General features: G+C 37.4%; 2 protein-coding genes across 8 annotated transcripts in view; both read left to right on the plus strand.

Annotated features, from left to right (window-relative positions):
* Nucleotides 1-57: 57 nt before the first annotated feature.
* Nucleotides 58-20306, plus strand: LOC111325350 (sodium/potassium/calcium exchanger 4). 4 transcript variants are annotated; one of them, XM_088758555.1, is made up of 8 exons: nt 58-153; nt 12970-13111; nt 13983-14288; nt 14434-14537; nt 15171-15271; nt 16845-17137; nt 17525-17902; nt 19156-20306. In XM_088758555.1, exons 2-8 carry the CDS (start codon nt 12976-12978, stop codon nt 19485-19487), a joined length of 1650 nt encoding a protein of 549 aa, XP_088614681.1. In that variant the 5' UTR covers nt 58-153; nt 12970-12975; the 3' UTR covers nt 19488-20306. The 4 variants fall into 4 exon arrangements, with proteins under 4 accessions (XP_088614681.1, XP_022784891.1, XP_088614680.1 ...); XM_022929156.2 differs by lacking the exon at nt 58-153 and adding an exon at nt 3706-3856; XM_088758554.1 differs by lacking the exon at nt 58-153 and adding an exon at nt 9559-9744.
* A 1481-nt stretch (nt 20307-21787) lies between these two features.
* Nucleotides 21788-23428, plus strand: part of LOC111325353 (uncharacterized) — a 7724-nt gene continuing 6083 nt past the window's right edge. For 2 of the 4 annotated variants that reach the window (XM_088758512.1, XM_088758514.1), the window contains exons 1-2: nt 21788-21892; nt 22274-22351. The gene's annotated coding sequence lies outside the window, so the exon portion shown is untranslated. The remainder of the gene's footprint in view (nt 21893-22273; nt 22352-23428) is intronic. The other 2 variants (XM_022929161.2, XM_088758515.1) reach the window with 1 other exon arrangement.

Consider the following 23428-nt stretch of genomic DNA (forward strand, 5'->3'; position numbering starts at 1 on the left):
ATCATCTTCATTCAAGGTCGCTGAAGCTGTGCATCTGGACGAAGAATTGCTAATATTTACCGTATGTATACTCGTAAAAGAAAATAATTACGAGAAACAAATACGCAAGGCTCCGCAGTCCTATAACAGAGGTTTCTGGAACTACCTGGGAAGGTGAGACATTAGTGGTTGGTACCCAATCAAGTTATCGTCAAGATTTAAAAAAATGAATTTCATTGGAAGTAAGGCTGATAAAAAGGTCTAACCGGAATGCAAAAACAAAGCATGCTTAAATTTCGCTTTATGGAACCAACAGTTCAAGTCTGAAAAGACGCACTGATTTAGAAATGGCTTTGCCGAATTAAAACGATTCCTGTTAATACTGTTTAGAAATGAGATATGGAACAAACCAAATTAACAACTACCGTGCTAATGGGATCCCCAGAGAACTTATAGGGGAGTGCAGTTGAAATGTAAATTTTTTGCTGTATTGCGAAAAAAAGGATGTCTTTTAACGAGCATCTACGGCTTTAAACATTGACATAATCACGAGACTTCTGCGAATTACATCTGTTGGCTCTACTGCGAATTATAGCTGTTGACACTACTGCGAATTTCATCTGTTCAAACAATGCATTTTCTGCATTCTCGAGCAAGTAGCCGTTTGAAAACCCTGTAAAGCGACGAAATTCTTCCTAAGAGGACAGTTATCACCCTAGTCAATGCTATAGCATATTTAACGTGGAGAATGGAGACAAGGAGAAAATATTTTTGGCGCCTTTCTCCAAATTGCAACTATAGCCCGAGGAACTAACTAAAGCACTCATTAAAAGTGTCATTATTCCTTATCAGAACTTCAGAGTATAGCTTGGTTAATTAAAAATTTGATGAATTCGCATAAATTATCCACGAAACTTTTTCAAACTTCAAACTAAACTTCAATCTGAAATCGAAAAATTCCCAACTCAACACTTTTTCATCATATATATACATGTATATATATATATATTCCAAATCTTATAGTAGAAATAGCAATATGTTCCTTTGGGCGGGTTAGTCTCGATGGAAAAGAAAGCGATTTTCCATTCTAATAGCGATATGCATGAAAACCTTCTGAAGGGGGCATTGAAGCCGTGGTGTTGACACTTTTTTTTAAATCTATTTTTTAGTAACAATTTTGCAACATTTTTGCAACATTGCAGTATTGCGGTTGTTTAAATATTGCGATGTACAAAGTTTGTGAAGTTAAAGCTCCGGTATACGACGGACTGAAACTAAATGCGCTGTCGTGATTAATTGATCAATCATGATTAGTTGATGATCATATATATTCGCTCTTGCAGAACTCTACTTAACTTATCATGATATGCGAGAGAGGATTTGAAATAGTATTCTATTCACGACTTAACATTCCTATTTATGATGAGTTGAGAGAAGGTATGGGAGAAATGATTGATCAGCGGGCTAAGCCAAGCTGGGACAGCTTTATTTCTAGTCTCGTCCTTCGGAAACTGGTGAAACCAAAGGGTCTTATGGACCTAACTTTCGTGGGGACAACCACCAACAACGCATTTAAAGGACATGTTTTACAAGCCTGACGTAACACCTTTCTGGTATTGCGAAACTGTCTGTTTACATTATAAGTGGTGCAATTTCCCAGAATGCTACGCGCGGCGCTATCTTTTTTCGTATCGCGGATTATCTTACCGACAAAGGACTCGCGCCAGCTCTAGGTTCAGCGTTCATCGAGATCAATTTCCTGAATTTTAGTCGCTCTTTTATTACAAGAAATTAGTGCCTCAGTTCTTCTACATCTTGGGCAATGCCAAGGAGATCTTCACCATCGAAACAATCCTTTTCTGCAAGATAAGTTACGAACAAAGATCAGTGGAGGAGTCAAGTTTGTGTACATAAAGTTGCAATAAATGTGTTGTTAAGCAAATTTCTTTCACTTACCTACCCTCTCTAAAGTCTTTGGAGAAAATCCATGCGACTGGTGCCAAGAAACAACCTCCTCGCTATTGTAACTCATTAATGAGTCCGACGCACCAGGTTTAGCTAGGTTCGTTCGACCAATGAGAAACGAGGAAGGAGTTGCTGAGACGCACTCGGAAAAGAAGGACGAATTTTAAAGGGAAATCGCTTTTATAACAAACTTTTAATCATTAAAAAGTTCACAGTATAAAGTTAAGTAAACCAATTGATAGTTGATTGCGGTTTCGTTCGAGTTAAAGATCTACTTCTACCAGTATACCCCTCAATATTCCCGAATCCCTATGTCCTTGTGGCGTTTAAGTTATGAGACTTCCATGTAACATGTGCAATGCTGTCCTTGACAATTTTGGGCTAGTTATCGGTCATTTGAAGCGCGTGCATGGAGAAGATCCTAATTTCTTTGTTACATGTAGCTTTAATGAATGTGAAAGTTGTATATATATTTTTTATTTATACTTTAAGTTAATAACACGGCCCCAAAAGCCTCTGGCTTTAAATATTTATCGAGTTTAAATAAAGTTTTTATTATCATTATTATTATTATTATTATTATTATTATTATAATTGTTATTAATTACTGAGTGTATACTGCCTCATTATATCCCCTTATATTCGACATTTCAAACAACGCAACTTGCCAAATATATTGCCATAAGTAACTTCTGTGGGCTAGAAGATATGATATCATACCAAAATATGTCCTGTTAAGGGCGTTTCTCTAAGGATGTTAAATTACTTGTATAATTAACCTTACACTTTGTGTAAGAAAAGTATAAGTTTTAGTACACATATGGATAATAAGGAGAAATATCCTGAGCCGTATACAGTCCTTATTCAACAAAATCATTATATATACATCAGTATACTGTTCCGTATAGACAATGTATAATGCTTCATTGCACCACGCACCTTGTATTCGTCATTTCAAGCAGTGTCCTTGAATTTCAACCTTTGGCATCTGTAGGAACCTACTCCTATATGGTAATCTATTATCTTGATTGTTGTATAGTACCATAACAACATTCATTACACTCCAGCATACAAAAGTAAACACAATTAAACTTTTTCATAACCGGCAATGACGAAATTGCGTGACGACAGTAATAACGGCAATATGGCAATCCCCTAAAGATAACTCCAGATGTGCGATATTAAAAGCCCGAGTTCACGCAGCTATGCGTCTAGTTTGAAGAAAGTCAATCAAATCGATGAAACAACAGAAGCAGGGTCCTTTGACTCGTCGACGAGAAACTCACGATTTACATCAATAGCGAGCCTCCTGCCAAAATAAAGACCGCCATTTTGTCTGTGCACGCTCTGACTGACTTCCGAAAAGCATTCGTTGTGAGAAAGCGCAGTGCAATCTAACCCTAAGCAAAATCCATGTTAAGGAAATTCTCTTTACAATATCAACAGATTCTCAATCATAAATGTGATGAGAAGATAGAGAATATCAACTAGGGGGATATTGCTCGATTGAAATCAAAATTCTTGGAGACAAACCTATATGAAACTGTTTGCAAGGATTGTAGAGAATCGATCGTTGGATCGTTCGATCTTGAGAGCTGAGTCGCACGATTCATTAGTTATTTGCGGCAAGAGACTTGCCAAACAAATAATCATATCTGAAAAAATGCAATTGATAAATCGTGACATTCAAGCGAAAGAAATTCAATTGTAATGGTAATAGGCTACCACACGCCTTCTTCAAACAACAAATTCTTTGTATTGGTTCACTGATAAATCATCTTCATCAAGGTCGCTCAAGCTGCGCCGTCTAGACGAAGAATTGCTAATATTTACCGTGTACGTGCTCGCAAAAGAAATAATTACGAGCAACAAACACAGTCCTATAACAGAGGTTCTGGAACTACCTGGGGAGGTAAGACATTATTTGAAAAAATGAATTTCATTGAAAGCAGGGCTGATAAAAAAGTTCCAACCGGAACGCAAAAACAAAGCTGCTTAGATTTCGCTTTAAGGAACCACACACACTGATTTAGAGTTAGTTATGTTGAATTAAAACGATTGCTTTTAATACTGTTAAGAAATAGGATATGCAACAAACCAAATTAATAGCTACCGTACTAATGGGATCCCCAGAGAACTTATAGGGGAGTGCAGTTGAAATGTAATTTTTGTGCTGTATTGCGAAAAAAATGATGACTAACCACGAGACCTACGAATTACATCTGTTGGCACTACTGCGAATCAGAGCTGTTGACACTACTGCGAGTTTTTTTTGTTCAAACAATGCATTTTCTGCATTCTTGAGCAAGCAGCCGTTTGAAAACCCTGTAAAGGACGAAATTCTTCCTAAGAGGACAGTTATCACCCTAGTCAATGCTAGCATATTTAACGTGGAGAATGGAGACAAGGTGATAAAATATTCTTTGCGCCTTTTCCGAATTGTATTTGTGCCACTACAGCCCGAGGAACTAACTAAAGTACTCATTAAAAGTGCATGTCATTATTCCTATTCAGAACTTCAGAGAATAGCGTGATTAATGAAAAGTTGGATGAATTCGCATAAATTATCCACGAAACTTTTTCAAACTTCAAACTAAACTTCAAACTGAAATAGAAAAACATCCAGACTCAACCCTTTTTCATCATATATATTCCAAATCTATTAGTAGAAATAGCTTCAGCATGTTCCTCCAGGCGAGTGAGTCTCAATGGAAAAGAGCGCGATTTTACTTTTTGAGTAGCGATGTGCATGAAAGCCTTCTAATGAGGGTGTTGAAACCGTGGTGTTGACACTTTTTAAATTTTTTAGCAACATTTTTACAACATTTTTGCAACATAGCAGTATTGCGGTGGTTTAAACCTTGATATGTAGAATGCTTGTGCAGTTAAAGCTCCGGTATACGACGGACTGAAACTAAATGCGCTCTCGTGATTAATTGATCAATCATGATTAGTTGATGACCGTATATTCTCTTACAAAACTCTACTTAGCTAATCATCATATGCAAGAGAGAATTTACCAATTAAAATTCCTATTTATGCTGAGTTGTAAGAAGATATGGGAGAAATGATTGATCAGCGGGCTAAGCCAAGCTGGGACAGCTTGGCTTAGGATGTGTTCAAGATATGACCCACGCGATTTCTGGGTGGGATGAGGGGTCGGTTACCTTTTCGTGGCTCCGCTAAAAACTGAACTAGAATGAATCATTGCCACCCAAACCAGAATTCCTTATTGGCAATTGTGTAATTACATTTGAGATTGCTCAACTAGCCGTGAAATACCCATTCTTAAATTCTTGTCAACTTCGCATATCATTATGACTGCAATCAATTGTTGAATAACGTCGCTTCTTCTATGGACAACAAAGAAACAACTGTTGGAGTTTTTCTTGATCTCTCTCTAAAGCCTTTGATACTATTGATCATCATATACTGCTCAGAAAGCTTCGTCATTATGCAATAAGAAGACAAACCCTCGACTGGATCTCCAGCTAATTGACAAACAGGCGGCAGTTTGTCGAGTTTGTTATAATTCCCCCACGACTGGAACCTATTACATGTGGAGTCCCGCAAGGTTTAATCTTGGGCCCCCTGTTGTTTATAATCTATATCAACGACCCCCCAAATACATCAGATATGGTAAAACCTCTTATTTGCTGATGACACTAGTCTTTTTTACCCTCATAAAGATCCCAACCAGACTATATCCGTCATGAATTGTGAAATAAGGAAGATAATATGTTGGCTTAATGCTAATAGACTATCGCTTAAAGTTTCAAAAACTAATTACATTATTTTTCGCCCGAAGCAAAAACGCAGTTGTTGATAATAACATCACTCTTGACATTATCGGCATCGAGCAGGTTGAGGTAACGAAGTTTCTTGGAGTTCTTGTTGATCAGCATCTCTCATGGAAACATCAAATATCCCTTACTACTAAAAATATATCGAAAACTATTGGAATAATAAGTAAATCTGGTTTTTTCTTTCCTCAAATATTTATTAACCTTACACTATACTCGAGTGTATCCGTATCTCAGTTATTGCAATAACGTATGGTCCTCAACTTATCCTCGAATTTAAACAGGATTTTCCTCCTGCAGAAACGTATAGTCAAAAAATATAAGTGGAGCCGAATACCTAGCTCATACTGCGCCCTTGTTCAACAATCTTTAACATCATATGATACACGATCCTCGCCGTAGATAGCGCTATTTAAGCAATAGCGAAAATCAGACCTGAAAAAAATTGCTTAAAATAGCGCTATCTACTGCGAGGATCGTGTATCATATGTATCTAATACCGCAGTTCAAAATATATGAACTTCATATATTTCATTGTAATCTTTAACATCCTTGATATCTATAACATTAGTGCTTTCCTTGTAGCTTGTTTTATGTATTCCTATCATAATAGCCCCCTTCCTAATGCTTTTGATGCTCTTTTCTACTCATCACCAAATCCGTACGTACGATACACGGAATAATAGTAACTATAGTCCACATTATTGCCGAACTAATATTAAGCAGTGTGCGATCTTGCAGCAAGGTCCAAAGGTTTGGAATTCCCTTCCTCGTGATCTTATCCTATCCCACAGATTCTCCATCTTTAAGAATTTGCTTAAAAAATTCCTCATTGGCAGAAAACTAAATTAAACTCGCTCGTTCGTAGTTATCAAATCTATCTTCTACATCGTGAGAGGAACCCAGGTTTGATAAGCTTCTAGCTTCTGCTGGGCTTCCTTACCACACTACTTATAAATGACCCCAAATTGTAATTTTATCTAGTTTGAATATAGATTGTTGTTGTGCAGTGTTCTGAATAGGGGTTGATAACAACACTACGAAATCATCACCATGATGAAGAGAAATACTACGTGTGAGCAAGGACCCATTAGAATGTGACAATCACCAGTACATTAATATTACACGCATGTTAAAATAACGTGTGCCACGTTACAACGGTGCCAGCGTTACTTCCACCAGTCCAGTACTTCGTGTAGCAATTTACCAGATTTACCTGTGAAGTGTGACGGTATTCGGAGTTCCCTTGTGTCCCCGAAGTCATTCTCAGAACGTTTTTTTATCCTCCAAATAATTGCCTGAATACATGGGTTACCAGGACTTCCAGCTGAAATCTTGCATGATATTTAGGAGGGAGCGCGCGTCAATCATCTCATAGTGGCCCATATTAATAAAGTGGAAGAGTTTTTTTGTACAAATTTTCTTTTTCCTTCGTAGGAGAAGTTTCGAAAGATGTATCATCAAATGAACCATCCAGTCTCGCGAGCGCAATCCCATGAAAAACCATAGTGAAAGCTGACGTGTATCCGGCCAAGCTGGTTGAATTGAGCTGGTCTCGTTGAGTTTTGAGTCTCTTGTTCTGACTCAAAGAATAAAAAAGGACAAGTTTTTTTTTCCATTTTGTCCATTGCACGACCTTCTTTTGCCCTTCGTAGATAAGTGCGTCCTAATGAGGTTGAGACAAAATTATGGAAATTTTCAACACTTAGGGCCTGCTTACTTGGAGATACGGTGACCCCCCTCTATTATTTTTCGCGGTTGTGTTTACATGTCAGGTAGGGTCACCTTAGGGTTAGGGTCACCCTGTCAACTAGGTAGGGTGACCCTCCTATGAGGGCCAGCTTTTTGACTACTTAAGCCATGTAAACTCTCAAAGGAACATACTGCTATTTCTACTATAAGATTTGAAATATATATATATATATATATATATATATATATGATGAAAAAGTGTTGAGTCGAGATTTTTTCGATTTCAGTTTGAAGTTTAGTTTGAAGTTTGAAAAAGTTTCGTGGATAATTTATGCGAATTCATCAAATTTTTCAGTGACCACGCTATTCCCTCTGAAGTTCCGATAAGGAATAATGACATGCACTTTCAATGAGTACTTTAGTTAGTTCCTCGGGCTGTAGTGGCACAAATGCAATTCGGAAAAAGGCGGCAAAGATATTTTCTCCTTGTCTCCATTCTCCATGTTAAATATGCTGGCATTGACCAGGGTGACCCAACGGGGAGGGCTCAGTCTCGAATTGCATCAAATGACGTTTTTCGCGCGCCAAATTTTCTATGACAAAAAGAAATTGGCGTCTCATGCATATCGACCAGGCGAATATTTCCGAAGATATCAAGCAGAAGCTATCGCAAACGAGCATCAAAGTAATGGGAATTATGTAGAAGAATGTGATGTGTCTACGGACGTTCTAAATGCAGATCAAGCCTCAGCGCCTCCGATTTCTTCGACGCCTTCGTCGAGCCGGCGTCCAAACAACAACAGTCAGAAGACCGCCAAAAAAAAAGCTACGCCTGCAAGCGATCCAGTAGCGCCAAAAAAAAAAAAAAAGAAACCTAAGAAGTTTGCCTGCCATTTTATTGTTTGTCGGGTTTGTATGTAAAGGAGGGCTATTTTTTGACCCTTCTGGCAGGGTGACCCTCCTGAGAGGGTGACCCTATCTCCATTTAAACAGGCCCTTAGTGGTCATATGATAAACTCCTTACTTACTGAGTTTGGTCGGACCGGACAGAAAAATACTTTGGCTCCCGCTTGTGGTGCACGGACCTGGTCGCGTCCCAGCCTTCCCACTAAGTCGATACGTTCATAGGAAATAATTTGGATATAAATGCAGATCGAAAGCTGACGTTTCGAGTGTTAGCCCTTCGCTCCGACGAAGGGCTAACGCTCGAAACGTCAGCTTTTGTAATCGCTACGGTGGCCAATTTACCATTTCAACTTTGTTGATATATCCAAATTATTTCGTTACCCCCACCGACGCAGCCCCAAACAGTTTCTTTAGAAACTATCAGCCATCATAAACTCACAGCAGTTCGTTAACATCATATGTCTACAACAGTTCAATAGAGATCAAAATTTCCATGGGCAGCAGTAGATGCTAAACCTCTTTATGGTACTAGTTAGTCTCTAAGCAAAAAAATCCGTGACAAAAAGTAATATAAAGGAGATAATCCTTCTATCCGCATCAGATTGTTCAAAATATGAACAGCTACCTTGCATATAAGGTGGCAGTTTACCAGTTTCAAACGGTACGTCATTCAAATTGTTCCACCGTTTGCAATTAATACAACAAATTTCATCGCGCTGTTCTCCACCGTTTCTATGCAAGCAAGTAATGGAACAAATTCTTTGTACCGCTTTTCACCTTCACTATGCAATCGCATAGTAACACATGCGCAAGAGTCTGGTAACAAAGCTTAGGCTTTTTAACGTATTTGTAGAAACTTCTTTCCGAGGTCCATTCATGGCACGCCTTTCAGCACAAGATTGGGAACTGTACTCATAGACTAACTTTTAAACTGCAAAGAGGAACACTTCGTTATTTTTCGTTCTAGGTCCCGCCCCGTTTTTAGAAACTTGCCAATCTATCTTATACATTGCAGGAAGGGAATAAAATGTGTCATGTTTTTCAAATACTTGAGAGAATTTATTCTATTTTTCTTCGCCGTTACTAAGTAACAGCTAGAGGCTTGGGCGTAAGATGAATATTTCAAACACGGCTGTGTACATATTAATGACTGTTTCGCTAATCAAAGATGTGTACATTATTCTCTCTTTTTTACTTCATCACATTTCCCTCTTATCAAACTCGGTTTTGAATCGTGGATAGTGTTAAAAAGGTATTGACGACGAAGAGGTTGATTTCAAGTCGATTGGTTGCCCGTGGATATTGATTTGAAGGAGAACATTATGAAAACTCAAGTCTTAATCGCGAGGCTAATAGAATTGTTCGCAACTTACCCTTGCTGAGGTCTTGTCGCGTGAAGGTGAGAAAAAACAAATAACCATAAAGAGTGAATCTGGTCCACAGATACGGTGTCTAGCGAAAAAAATACGGTCAAGATCGCAGACTCAGATGTGTGAAATGCAATTATTTTATCAAAATCACAGGTTAGATATTTATTTTCTCACAGTGAGCGATGACAAAATGAAGGATTCCGTGTATTTGTTGCCTCTTTATTTTTTTAAGTCGAAGATGTCAGGTGTGCTCTATTAGACATGGTTTGTAACGTTTAACTTTATCTTTCTACAGACCACATACATTATTATCCGTTTCCTTACGGCAATGCAATCATTCGAATTTTTGAGTAAATCTTTTTAAGTATCCTCTAATCTTCTCGTAACCAGTTAATCAGCTAAAAGATATGGAAATTGTAGATAAAAATCCAGCTGAAACTGATCACTCCAGCATGCACTCGAAAGAAATGTAAAAGGATCTGTCCGTGACTTTTTGTGTTATTCAAATACATGCTCATTTATGCGATGAACTAAATATGCACTTTTATTCAAATTTCAATGGCACAAATGTAATGTTAAGCTTCGAATATCAAATAATTACATGACTTATTTTGGACAAGAAAATATTCGCTTGTATTTCTTTATTTCTTTGTTTTGGTTTATGGAATAAAGCAGATAAACGGGCTTATCATGCAAGTGGTAATGGTAATAAAAACAAAATTAAATGCAAGCAATGTCATAAATTTCAAATGAAAGACAATTTCCAAGGCAACATTTCTCAATACCAATAATTTCAAACGATTCAAATGCGTTTATGAGCCAAGGAGTTTGAACTCAGGGATCAGAAGTTTTGAAGGACAAATTTTTAATATTTTGAGAGAGCTTTTCTTCATGTTATTGTCTTGTAGTCGTTTAAGAAAAGGCCGAACAATTGTATCACTGGCGAATCGTGGTTATGAAAACAGACTTATACCGCTGCAGCTCTCCCATTATTCGTCAATAAGGATAATTGTTGACAACATGACCCAGAAAAACTGAATGTTATAAATGTACAATTCGACTCTTACCTTTTAATATTATAAGTTACTAAATCATTGTGGTAAAGTATGACTATATCCACTATATCGAAATACGATTGTACTTCGCCAAGTGACGTTTGCTTGGCATTGTTCTTTAGTCATTCAGCTTTCATGGTCGGATCTTTAATTTTTTTGACCGGCCATAACAAATTAGGAAAGAGAGATGACATATTTTATTCCCAAGGAACTGTTTTTACATAATTTGATTTCATATCTTGGTGGTCTTACTCTAGATGTTTCAAAATTTTACCTTAATCAAGATCTTTAGACCTTAACTAAATATTTGGAGGACAGTAATCTTGTTTGAAATGGTTCCAACTGTGTGTGTCCATTACTGTACCTTTCAAAGGCACAGAGGGCGTGGTTTTTTAATTAAAATTCACTTCTGAATCCTCGTGGGAAGACTATATCTTGTGAACCTACTTTCACAGAATAACTGCGAGTTTTGTTCGACAATTTTATGTCGCGGGAGGTTCAAGCGAAATACGTGTGCAAAAAAGAAAAAATGTTGACAAGGGGTAAGACAGAGGCGATGTCCGTACGAGTGCATGGTTCGGTCGAATTGATTGAGGTACAGATTTCGTTTAATTTTAGACCTTTATGTTATTATATCAAGATCACAATCTGCTTTATCAGATCTCTTCTAGTTTTACGAAAGTCAAAGTTTACTCGAGCGAAGGATCTGCCCAGATAATTACACATTGCATGGGCTCTTCTAAGGCAATTGGATATTTGTACTCTATCGGACGTTCCTACCGCAAGGATAAACTTGTTCTTTGCCTTCATTCATGAGCTCCAACAAACTTTTCATCATAGCTATCTGTATTTTCCACTATTCATCACCACAAAAAAGCGTTGTTTTTCTGTTATCCCTACCGAGGGTTAAATATAATTATGGGAGGACATTGCTCTTTCATTCAGTAACGCGAAATTTTTCATAAACTTTTGTTGAACATTGCAAATGCCGAACTGTGTTACGCTGTCTTTCCTCCCCTTGGGCAAAACATACTTCCTTCCTATAATAATGTTTAAAGGTAATGAGGAATTTCTATAGTGCCATGAGTATTCTTGAGCTCACAGCGCTTTAGAATACCTTGAGAGGGACTTTAGTAAGACTGTATTAAGCAGTTTACAATTTTTGAAAAACCTTCCTGCAGACGTCCCAAATTTCGAAAAAAAGCCACCAGACCACAACACGGCGCCTACGTTCTCTACTCTCGGTGAGAAGTGCGTGAGTTCTTTAGCTTTAGGTTTCTGATGTACGCACGTGATATAATTTTGATACGTCAATGTAAGTAGCTTTTAAGATGTAGATGCCTCTATGGATATCAGCTTTTGATCTGAATGGTTCACTCTTTTGATATTTCTACAACCATTTGAATCCATTATTTTTCCATCAATCTTTCCTTTACATTACATTCTATCAACCTTTCCTTTACATGAATTTCTGTTACAAGAACATTTTCATGTTTTCGTTCTCTTCCTTTAATTTTCCTTGTGCAGCACTTACCTTTTTCTTCATATTTCTTTAGCGCCTCGTCGTTTTTTTAGCTAGATTAATTTGAATGCAAATCAATATTTACCAATCAAGATCCAAACAAACACAATTTGAGTATTTGGAGTAGAACTCTAATGTGATATCTATAAAATAAGTCCTTTGAAATCGAGGCTACAAATCGTCAATAATTTTATCATCTTAAAAAACTTTTATACTTCCAAATATCGTTAGTTTATAGTAGGCGGTCGAAAGCTTAAGCTTTATTTAGACTATTTCAAAACTATCATTTGGTTGCATAATTACGGGTCATTGTAATTGAAATAAAAATATTTAGACAATCATTTGCAATTCACCACGTAATAGATACGTAAGTATTGGGCGTCAATCTTTTTAAAGCTTATTTTTCATCGCATTTACCGCGATTGAGGGGAACAGGAAACATAAACAACTTGGTAAGTGCGAATTTTCCCGCCATTCCGCCTTGATCTAGTGGTCGCGGTTGGTCGCTTCTTACAGGTCCGTATCTCACCGTGCAGGTCTTTGTATAAATAACCAATAGCTTACTACATAAATACCATATTGTGTAAGCAAATGAAGCAACCCAAAAAGTTTGGACCTTGGCATTATAAGACTGTTTTTTAAGTCTTGAATTTTTTCTCACAAAAATGTGATTTTAGACAATTATGAGGCAAAGGAGAAGATTCAAGACTCAGCTTGCTTGCGGCGGAGTCCTCGCTGTCCTGTTTACTGTTTTGGCTTACCGTGACCTAATCAAAGACGTTACAAGGGAAAGTAAGGAGATCATAAGGGAACGTTCAGGTAGACATCATAAACAGTTCAATGTACCTGTAAGGAAAACAGTTAAACAAAACGTCTTTATCTTAAGAACAAACATTTTGTTTGACGACTGTTTGAAGACCACCTACAAAAATAAACAAATGTTGTTAGTGGCAGCCCCCCCCCCCCTACCCCTAGAAGTGAGCCTTCGTAAGAGACCCATATTATTATAGATCAGACTCTACATTCAGTATTTTCTCTGGAAACGTCGTGCGTTTTAAACTTATCATCACCAAAATCGGCTGCTGTCTTTAGATTGTAGCTTCTCCGCGGTCTTGACATCCACGCAAAAAGTGACCTCGCTTTCTCCTTTGGGTTGGTTTATTTTAGATCATTCCACCGAAACTAGCGTGAGGCTAGATCCAAAATGAAACTTTTTATAGAATTTTTTTGCCTGTAATTTTAAGAGATCTTATCTTTAGTCTTGGAAATCTTGTTGATGGATCATGGCAGCTAAATGTACTCCCCAGGGCATACAAAAGCAACGCAGTTTCTCAAAACGGAAGCTTAAAAGATTTACGAAGATTTCTTAATGAGACAATTTCTCTCCGCCGGTGATTTATCAAATATCAAAACGATCAGAGGCTGAAACGCTCTCTTTATACCGATTTTTGAAAAAAAAAACAAAAACAAAAAAACCAATGCTCTCCAAAAGTGCAAAGTACCTGTTCCATTTGCAGTTTTCAAGAGGCTGTCACATTGTCAGATATATTTTATCATCAGAAGGCTGTCCTTGAAATGATTTGTTCTTTGCAATACAATTATTTGCACGCTAGTAAGTTTATTTCTAATTATTATCAGTTTATTTTTAAGTAGTGTTAGAATCAATTACTTTCATTAAAAATCCTTTTAGAAGTATCCATTACGTCGAGGCATCTTTTAGCTCACAAGACCCACAAACTAAAAAACTGCACACCTCCATCGATAGAAGAGTTTCCAGATGACTTCTTCAACCAAAGGCAAAGGCAACATGGCGCCGTTATTGTTAACTTTGCAGTCGCTTTCTACATGTTCTGGGCAATAGCCATTGTGTGCGATGATTATTTTGTGCCATGTCTGGAGATCATCTGCGATAAAATGGATCTTCAAAGTGATGTAGCTGGGGCTACGTTTATGGCTTTGGGAAGTTCAGCACCTGAACTTTTTGCATCTGTGATTGGTTAGTAATCTGAATTATTGTAATTTTCGGTTACCTCGTGCGCCGAGTTAGGTCAATTAAGCGGGCCGTATTCTACTGTACGACCCGCTAAATTCAATTGGGGAATTTCTTCGTAATTTAACTGAGCAGTTCGATTTCTTTGCAGGTGTATTTGTCACAAAAGGAGACATTGGGGTTGGAACAATATTGGGATCAGCAGTTTTTAACGTACTTTTTGTGATTGGTGTCTGCGGCATTGGGGCTGGCACGGTAAGCTAAACAGTACGTACTTCAACTAGCATGCGCAAGATAATACATGCTTCTCGTATGCCAAATACAAAATTCTTCTCAATGACTAAACAGATCCATTAGGTAACGGCGTAACCTTGGAGCTAGTTGACATAGATCCACCCTTAAGGAGGTTTTTATTTAATCTAAAAGTTTCGTTTGGCGTCTTTTTCCTACAAAACGTTTTTCGAATGTTACTGACCAGAAATCGTGGCACTTTACGGAGCCAAAATTCGAGTCAGATGAATAGGCTGAAAAATTTCATGGAGCAAATAATTAGAAGGCAATAGCAAGTATTCCTTGTATTTTAACAGAATATCGTGTACTAAGAGGAAATGAATTTCAGCAGCCCTCAAGCCGTTTATATTTTTTATAGTTGAATCATTCGGCAACCGTATTTGGGACTTTCCAGGCTAAGTGTTGTTTTTGTGACTCTACTTCGAACCCTTAACTAGTTCCGAACTGTAAACGGAATACTTTTCTAGTTAAATTTTATCAATTTTGAACATGTCTTCCTATTATTTTAGTTGTTGTCGTTGTTCTACCTAAAGAGAAATATTTTTATTTGAAGTGGGTTAGAATTATTTTCTCACGTTTATGATTTTTTTCCTTCAGGTTTTGTATCTTGCCTGGTGGCCTCTAGTGAGAGATAGCATGTTCTATCTGTTCAGTCTCGTTATACTCATGTTGGTTCTTATGGATAATATAGTCATCTGGTAAGGAGGTTTCAAATAACTATCAATAACATTTAAACTTGCACGTGATAGTTTGAGTCTAAAGAGTAAAAGTCGGAACTGAGTTCTGTTTTCATTTTCTTTCTGGGAAATGGATTTGGGGGTATTAAGTATGATTTTGTCATTATTCATTAGACTTACCATAAAAACTCTGATCGGTCGAGAGCATTCAGTGAATATACAGAAGCGTGTGAAATTGACACGATAACCCAATATCTGCAGCAGATATTAGATTATTACTTCGACTACAAAGTCTGACTAGTTTCCGTGCTCCTTGTCCGTGAAGTGTTCTCAAACTTTTGCAAACTCAGAGAAGTGTCTTATTTTGCAGATTGTTTAAAAGATGTATATTAAAACAATTATATTGAATTCGATTTTCGCATGATATTTAACAATTATTCCACTCGCGCTTGTTGGATATGAGATAATAGATAGCCAACAAGGCTCGTAGCGCCGAGTTGGCTATAATCATCTCATATCCAACAAGCGCGAGTGGAATAATTATTTTATTAAAAAGACGTTAAATTAAATTATTAAATTGTATTAGATTTTTTAGCTCCTTTAATTTTAAGCTGACGCATACGCTTACCATATTTGTAGATTATGGTATATTGGCTCATATACCCTAATGGCTAAGCCAATAAAAAGTATTGAATTGCATTATCCAATGATCCAGCTATTAATAACATGAATTATCAAACCTCGTGTCTGTGTTATCTGCCTCATCCGAAGGCTTCAGCAGATAACCCAGACCTCGACATTGATAACTCATGATATCATGCTCAACCTTATCAAATAATTGCCTATTGGGACACAACCAAAATCTTTCAACCCCCCTCCTCCCCCCCCCCCTGCCCTCAAACCCTCCCAGGCAGTAAGTACTGACCGGACCCTTAAAACTGGGAATCACGGATAGGAATTTTGGCTTAAATTTTGTCTGAAGGAAGGGATAAGGTAAATTTGATCCGGGAAATGACAGCAGTGCTTCCCCCTTCCCCCCCCCCCCCCCCCACCCCAACATCTCGCCACTCCTTCGTTAATAACTTTGGTTTGTCATTAATTATCTGATCTTTTCCTTTTTCCCAACAAAATCAATGAATTCTGCGTTAAATTTCACGAGAAAACTGATATCGCACGAATCGCGAAGTGATGAGTGCGATATCGGTTTTCAAGTACAATTTAACGCGGAATTCACGAGTCAAATAACGATTTTCCTTGAATCGCATTTTTGAATAGAAATAAGAAAAAAAAAAAGGAAACAGAAACTATTATTTGTTTTTATCCTGAGCGCGAAACATGAGATGCAAAACAATATCACTTAGCCTTGTTTTCATCTCGCAATTCTACACTAAATACTTCGCTTCGTAAACCAATCAAAATGCGAAATTTTATCTAATTATGCGATTTTACACTAAAAAGTGGTCTGGGAGGAAGCAAAGAACTTAACTAATCTCCAGATTCCAATTCAAAACGAAATCAATTAATGAAAACTATACCAGTCTGAGGATGTTTCACTATTTTGAAAAGCTTATATATATTTATGATGCCTTCTTAGGTCAGAAGCCACTGCTATGGTTTGCTTTTATTCTGTCTACCTTCTGATTATGTTTTTCAATCCTCGCATCGAGGCGTGGCTGTACAAAGTGACAAACACAACCAGTCCTGAGTACAAGTCCGAACTTCACGCTAATAACGGCAAGAAAAACGGGTATTCAAAAGTTCCCGAAGATGACCCGGAAAATCCTGAATCCGAGAAGAACGAGGAGAAAGGTGATATTGAAGAAGGAAAAGAAGACAACGAACAAAACAAAAAGGAGGAAGAAAAGGAACATAAACGTGGGTTCTCCGGTAAATTTTCCATTTGATTTTCAAGCACAGGCTGTGCGGATGTTTCCAGTAGTTACTAGGGGCTTTGTTACCTCCATGTACAATAATTTAAAAGCGTTGCAGAGAGATAATTGGAGTTCTTTTCACAATTTTTAAGATGCTAGGTGAATAAAAATCGTTATAGATCCTTGGAATAATGATTTTCCTGCGTAGAAAACACCAGTTTGGTGGAATACATTTTCTTAAGGAGGGAGAAGAGTTGCGCATTGGAAACGTCGAAGCCTACAAGCTTTGATTAATTTTTTGCCATAAAGAAATACACCCATAAGTTCTCAAGATTAAGATTAATAAAGATAATAGAGACTTATGGAAGGTCTTCCAATTTTTTTTTTCCTTTTTAATCCTCAGAAAGCGGCGAGCATTTGGCTCATCATCATGAATATGATCAACAAAGACCTCACGAGGTCCCAGATCTCACTTTAGGAACGCCATTAAGTCCACCAGAGGGAGCCTGGGCTCGCATCTGTTGGGCACTCGGGCTGCCAATCAATATTTTATTCTACTTCACGATCCCGGATGTAAAAAAGGAATCTTGTCGTAAGTTCGTGGGATTCTCTTTTGTGATATGCATTGTGTGGATCGGTTTGACATCATACATTCTAGTTTGGATGGTTACCATAATTGGATACACCTTCATGATTCCTGATACCGTCATGGGTCTCTCTCTTGTTGCGTTCGGTAGCAGTGTCCCAGACTGCCTATCAAGCCTCTTTGTTGCCCAAAAAGGTGGGTGCCAAATTGGTCTCATTGTTTTCCCACGAGTTTGTTTTATGCAGCTATTTTTTCCTGTTTAACCCTCGACGGATTCTTGGGACCAGACATTAGAGAGATTTAGCACCGCGTTTACGTGAAACGGCAAACGTCAGCTTGCCCTTTCACGTTTCACGTAAAATTGCGTGAACCTTGCTACTTTAGCTTCGCGTGAGCTTACGTCTCGGTGAATTTGAAGGTGCCCTTGTATGACTTACAAGGAATATTTTTGGTGCTCCTTTTCCAGGCATTAACTTCTACTATGTGAGAGAAAAAGTGAAGAAAATTTTACGCATACGGCAAACGTGGAACAGGTTACTTTCACGTAAACACGGTAAAGCGCAACCGGCAAACGTGAAAAAATGTCGTGAAAAAAACAAGGTGGCGTGGTCATTCTTACCGTTCATGTATCACTTGAACACGGTGCTAAATCTCTCTATTATTTACTACATCGGAAGTGGAAGGAATTTTTGAGGGATCACATAGTTGTGAATAGGATCGGAGGGGAGATTAGTCGTCGCTAACAGAATGTAAACGGGGACTATAAAAATTGATTGCCAATTAACTGCCAGTAAGGAGGGGGGGAGGGGTCAGAATAATAATACAAAGCCTTATAGTGGGGGTGGATCAGGTAAATTTTATCGTCACACAACCAAAATCCTCCACCACCCGGGCGATTAATGATGACAAATCCCTTTTGTTCTCGGTAACTAGCATTAGTAGTGCGACTGGTATAACTTGGATAGCATAACAATCGCAATTCATGGTTTTTTGAGAGAAAGATAAATACCCCCTAACTGGTCGAGCTGAGGTCTATTCTGTGAATCTAGGGGCCGAATTTTAGCCTCTCGATTCATGGCTAAGTGGGAAGTGCACAGGCCATTATCGAAGGAGTAAAAATAGCATCTTTGGCAGGCCAAAATCAGTAAGGCATTCATCATTTCTCTACTCTATCGGGTGGGTAAGAAACAATATGAATCACTTATAAATCTTTGCTCTATTGTTAACATAAATCAACTCAAAACTGTAGAAAAAGAAGATCCAGATGACAATTTCCTACGTTGCTAATTTAAAATCACTGATTAGTTTAGTGGCAAAAAGAGCTATTTATTACGGCATATTATAACACGTTTCGCAGAACTTTATTGCAAATCAATGGAATGATAATCGATCCCAGGTTTTAAATTCGAAACTTCACTTTCATTCTTTTGATTTTACTTTTCCTGCAGGTGATGGAGATATGGCCGTGTCGCACACAGTTGGTAGCAATGTATTCGACATACTGTTGTGTCTGGGAATTCCCTGGCTTGTCAAAACCACTGTCTGGGACTATGACTCTACCGTTGTCATCAACAGTCATGGACTCTTTATCTCTTGTTTCTTCATTTTGGGTTCAATAGCTGTCACGTTGTTTATTATTTACTACTATAAATGGGTTTTGGACAAAAAAGTAGGCTGCATCTACCTTTTATTTTACTTTATATTCATGGGCATCTCTATCTATGTAGAAATGAAGGCGTTTGGGAAATATAACCCGCCTATGTGTATGGTAGACGTTTGACTTTCAATCTTTCAGTCTTGAAGACTGAGCATTGTCACAATTCAATTGACGTAGTATTCGTAGTAAACTTGTCTGTATAGACTTGAGGAATACTCGACAAGTTTTGGTCGAGAATTTTAAACATGAGATGTAATTTTCCTTAGAGGGCATTTAATTGTCCCTGCCTTCAAGTACACCTAACAGTAAGAAATAAGACTGACGCTTGGATAATAGTTTATATCAACTATGGTTTATGTCAAAATTACTTGAATCAATCTTGTTTCTGAGCTATTTTCTTCTTTAAGTAAAGTAGAACGCCCTAGCGACTAGTATTATTTCGGTTTTAATGTTATGATCCACCCTTATTTCGATCAAACAAACTGAAGAACTCATTCACATTTTCTTCGAAATTAACCAAGCTGATGATATCATTAGAAGAATTTTCATTTCCAAGGATGAATAACATTTTTAAGGCAATGTTCATTCATCTAGGACAGATTTTGCACGTAAAAATGACAAATTTTCTTGTTTCAAATTCACAGGCTGGAATAGGCCATTAAAGACGGGAACAAAGATTCTGCTGAATCAAACGTGTTCCAAGACACGCAATTTTTTTAAAATTAGGTTACGAACAACAATGACTCTATCAGAAAGGTAATTTCTGAGATTGAGAAATTGGTAAAGTGATTGTATGCAACCAAAGGACAATTTCTGGCTCGGGAACAATGTAAGTGCTTCAAAGGGGTAAAAAAGTGAAAAAAAAAAAAACTTTTCACTGGGTTAACTAAAGGTGATTTATTATAACTCAAATCAATGCAATAACAATTTTTCTTTTTTTGATTTGTCTCATTACTTTGGTTTGTGAAGGAGTTACGTTTATTTTATATCACACGGAGAAAGTGTCCTTAGTTTATCATAAAAACTGCGGAACAAGAACTTCCATCCCTGAGAAAAACCCTAATTATACACGTGCAAAATTACGAAATTTTTTTGTATCACCAATTAGTTGGTAAAATGTCACTCACCTTTGGCGCCCCTACATTAATAAAGACGACTTTTTCTTGTCAGTGAAAAGCGTGCAGTACAGGCGGATTATTGGGGCGAGTTAACGTCACAAAGCACACGATCGTTTATTCAACCGGCCTTGTATAACTTGGAGTTCGAGTTGACTGCAAGGAGAGGGGGCGGGAAGGTAAAATTAACTACCCCACCCTCACCCCTCTCCCTATTTTCTCACTGCCACTCACCCCCTTGGTACAAATTTTGTATCTCTACCCAGTCTTCCGCTGCTATAAATATAAAACTGAGCAATCGCTCGCCAAAATTAAGCCTGCTCTGCAGGCTAGCCAGTGTAGGCCTCACTATGGTGTTTATATGATAATAAACAAACTAATTCACGGTTCCGTACAGATATGAAATAATTTCTCGTCTCGTGTTCATTTCGATGTCTCATGACTAAACGCAGCAAACAAGTGAGATATCGAGCTCAACACGAGAAGAGAAATTCTATCAGTCTCCAAGCACTAATGTATTATTCTCAATTTATTATAAGGCAACAGTATTTTTCTAACAAAATACACCATTTAAATATTTTTATAAGGGAGGTCTCAATAGCGTTAACAATTAGCCGTGAAATGGCCAAAAAATTTTTACCGTAAAGGCGTAAAATTTGGCAAAGTTTAATCAGCGTTATTCGCGAAAGAAGATAACTGTAAAAAAGAATTTCTGGTGACAACAATGGAAATATGTTAACCTTCAGTCGTAAAGTGGCCATTTGTTTTAGCCAAAAGCTGCAAAAGCCGTCACCCCGATGAGCCCCGATGAGCCCCGATGAGTCCTGATGAGCCCCGATGAGCTCCGATGAGCCCCGATGAGCCCCTCTCATAATATTTTCAGCGCAGAATGTGACATCCCCAACAAGGGTGGCCCGTCTTCCAATTCCCCTGGGTCATTGTAGTCTTTTCTTTGTTTTATTTTTGTTCTTTACTCTTAGTTCGATTTGGATACCATGGTAATGGCTTGAAAAGTGATATCGTTTCAGAGAGGAATGATGCAAATATCATTGGCCAACCGGTTGATGTTAAAGTTGATATATGTTAAACTTGAACACTAACTCCTAAATTTGAATTACTGGATCATTCTGAGAGCAAGTGAAAGACTCCTTTAAAGTTGAAATTCCCTCAAAAAATTAAAACTTCATTTTAAAATATGGTCTCTATTCAACGAACCTTTGCGAAAAAGATTTTAAGAACATTACTTGTTTATTTAACATTATGCACAGCTGTCATATTTTATTATGAATCGTAATGTGATTTCCGCATGCATTTTTATATTAACTGTATGGGACTTAGACGTGACTGCGTTTTCAAGAGTGCATACGAATCACTGGCTACGATAAATCGCTGGAGGTAAGGAAAACGAAAATGGTTAGTAGCAACCGTAAGTTTAACACGTTTTTAGGGCAAGAGGCCAGAATCGAAGTCATAACAATCCCGTTGTGGAACTTTGCAGTTGAAAACTGCTGCGATAAAAATGTTGCATCCATCTCTATTGTTTGAAACGTAACGTTTGGTCAAACAAAATTTATTCAACGCTAGAACCTTCTTTATCGTCTAGATAGCATTAAGTTGATCCCCCAACTTAACTCATGGTTTAAAGCCAAAAAAATGACAATGAAAATAAAACCAAGCAAGGGATTAAGGGAAAAATGTGCTCTTGTTATCAATTATGCATGGACCCTTGATGCTATGAAATGCTGATTCACATGTATAATTTGCTTCTACTGTCTTGTGTTTTCGTTTTTATAGATAAATAATATTCTGCCGAAATCACTTTAGATTTGGAAAAGTTCCTTTTTTTTGATGACCTAGATTTGAATTGTCAAGGTGAGTTAAAATGTTCATTTGATTCGAAAACTGTAAAATTTTCCTCGTTTTCAAATTATATGCATAAATGATTGAACTTAATGACAAAAACAAGAAAGCATCAACATCTGTTTGCTTTGTGTTTATCTCTTTATTAAGAGGAAGGAGTAAATAAAAGTTTGTCAATCGGTGGTTTTAACCTTAAAAACTCATGGATTGCTGCTTTTTCTAATTAAATCGAGCTGAATCGCAACATTGAGAAATACCGTGGACAGCAAATCGGCTGAAAATTATCTAGAATTCCAGACTTTCTTTCCATGTCGAGCTTCTAAACAGCTTTGGATTTTAAAGTGAATCGTCCGTTATTAGTCGGCTTTAGTCATATTTTGGAGTTTAGTTGATAAAGTTATCATTCTTCGGCAATTCAAGTTGTCGGAAAATACGTTGTTTTTTTTTTTTGTCGTTTTAATTTTTATGTGTGGTCTGATATGGGTAACTTTTAGCAAGTAAAATTTCAGACGTTCACCTACTTCGCAACTGCGTTCAAATTTTGTTCAAAGGCCAATTTTTCAAATGGTTGTTTACCTTACATGAGTTGCCAACTGGCTATGGCATTCTACTTAGGAATGATCTCCTTGCCAAAATGAAAAAGTCACGGAAAGTTGTCGGTTTCGTGAATGAAGCTATTGAATGTTCTCATTAATTTTAATATCCAAGGAACAGATCCTTATCATAAAAGTTTCAAAGTTGTCATATTACGAACTTACTCAAGAAAAAACTGTATCTCCAGCTGAATCACGTGTGATAACGTGAACTGGCAATATTCGCTCAAGCTAAGTGGTCTTTCATTTCGAGCCAAATAAAGGCAGAACTACAATCTTATCGGGTCAAAAACAAAACCGATGCGAATAGTGCGATAATAACAATAAAAAAAGGCGCAGTTACCTAACATCTGCAATCAACCATCTTCACGTTAAAAACTCAAAAATTTAGTATATCAATTACTTGCTTTATTAGGAAAATAAGAATCACTGACAAAATTGTAATCTTTTACAAGGTAAGCTGAACTATACACCCATACATGTCGATTGGTTCTCA

The sequence above is a fragment of the Stylophora pistillata genome, chromosome 4 (genome assembly GCF_964205215.1).
Source record: "Stylophora pistillata chromosome 4, jaStyPist1.2, whole genome shotgun sequence".
Lineage (NCBI taxonomy): Eukaryota > Metazoa > Cnidaria > Anthozoa > Scleractinia > Pocilloporidae > Stylophora > Stylophora pistillata.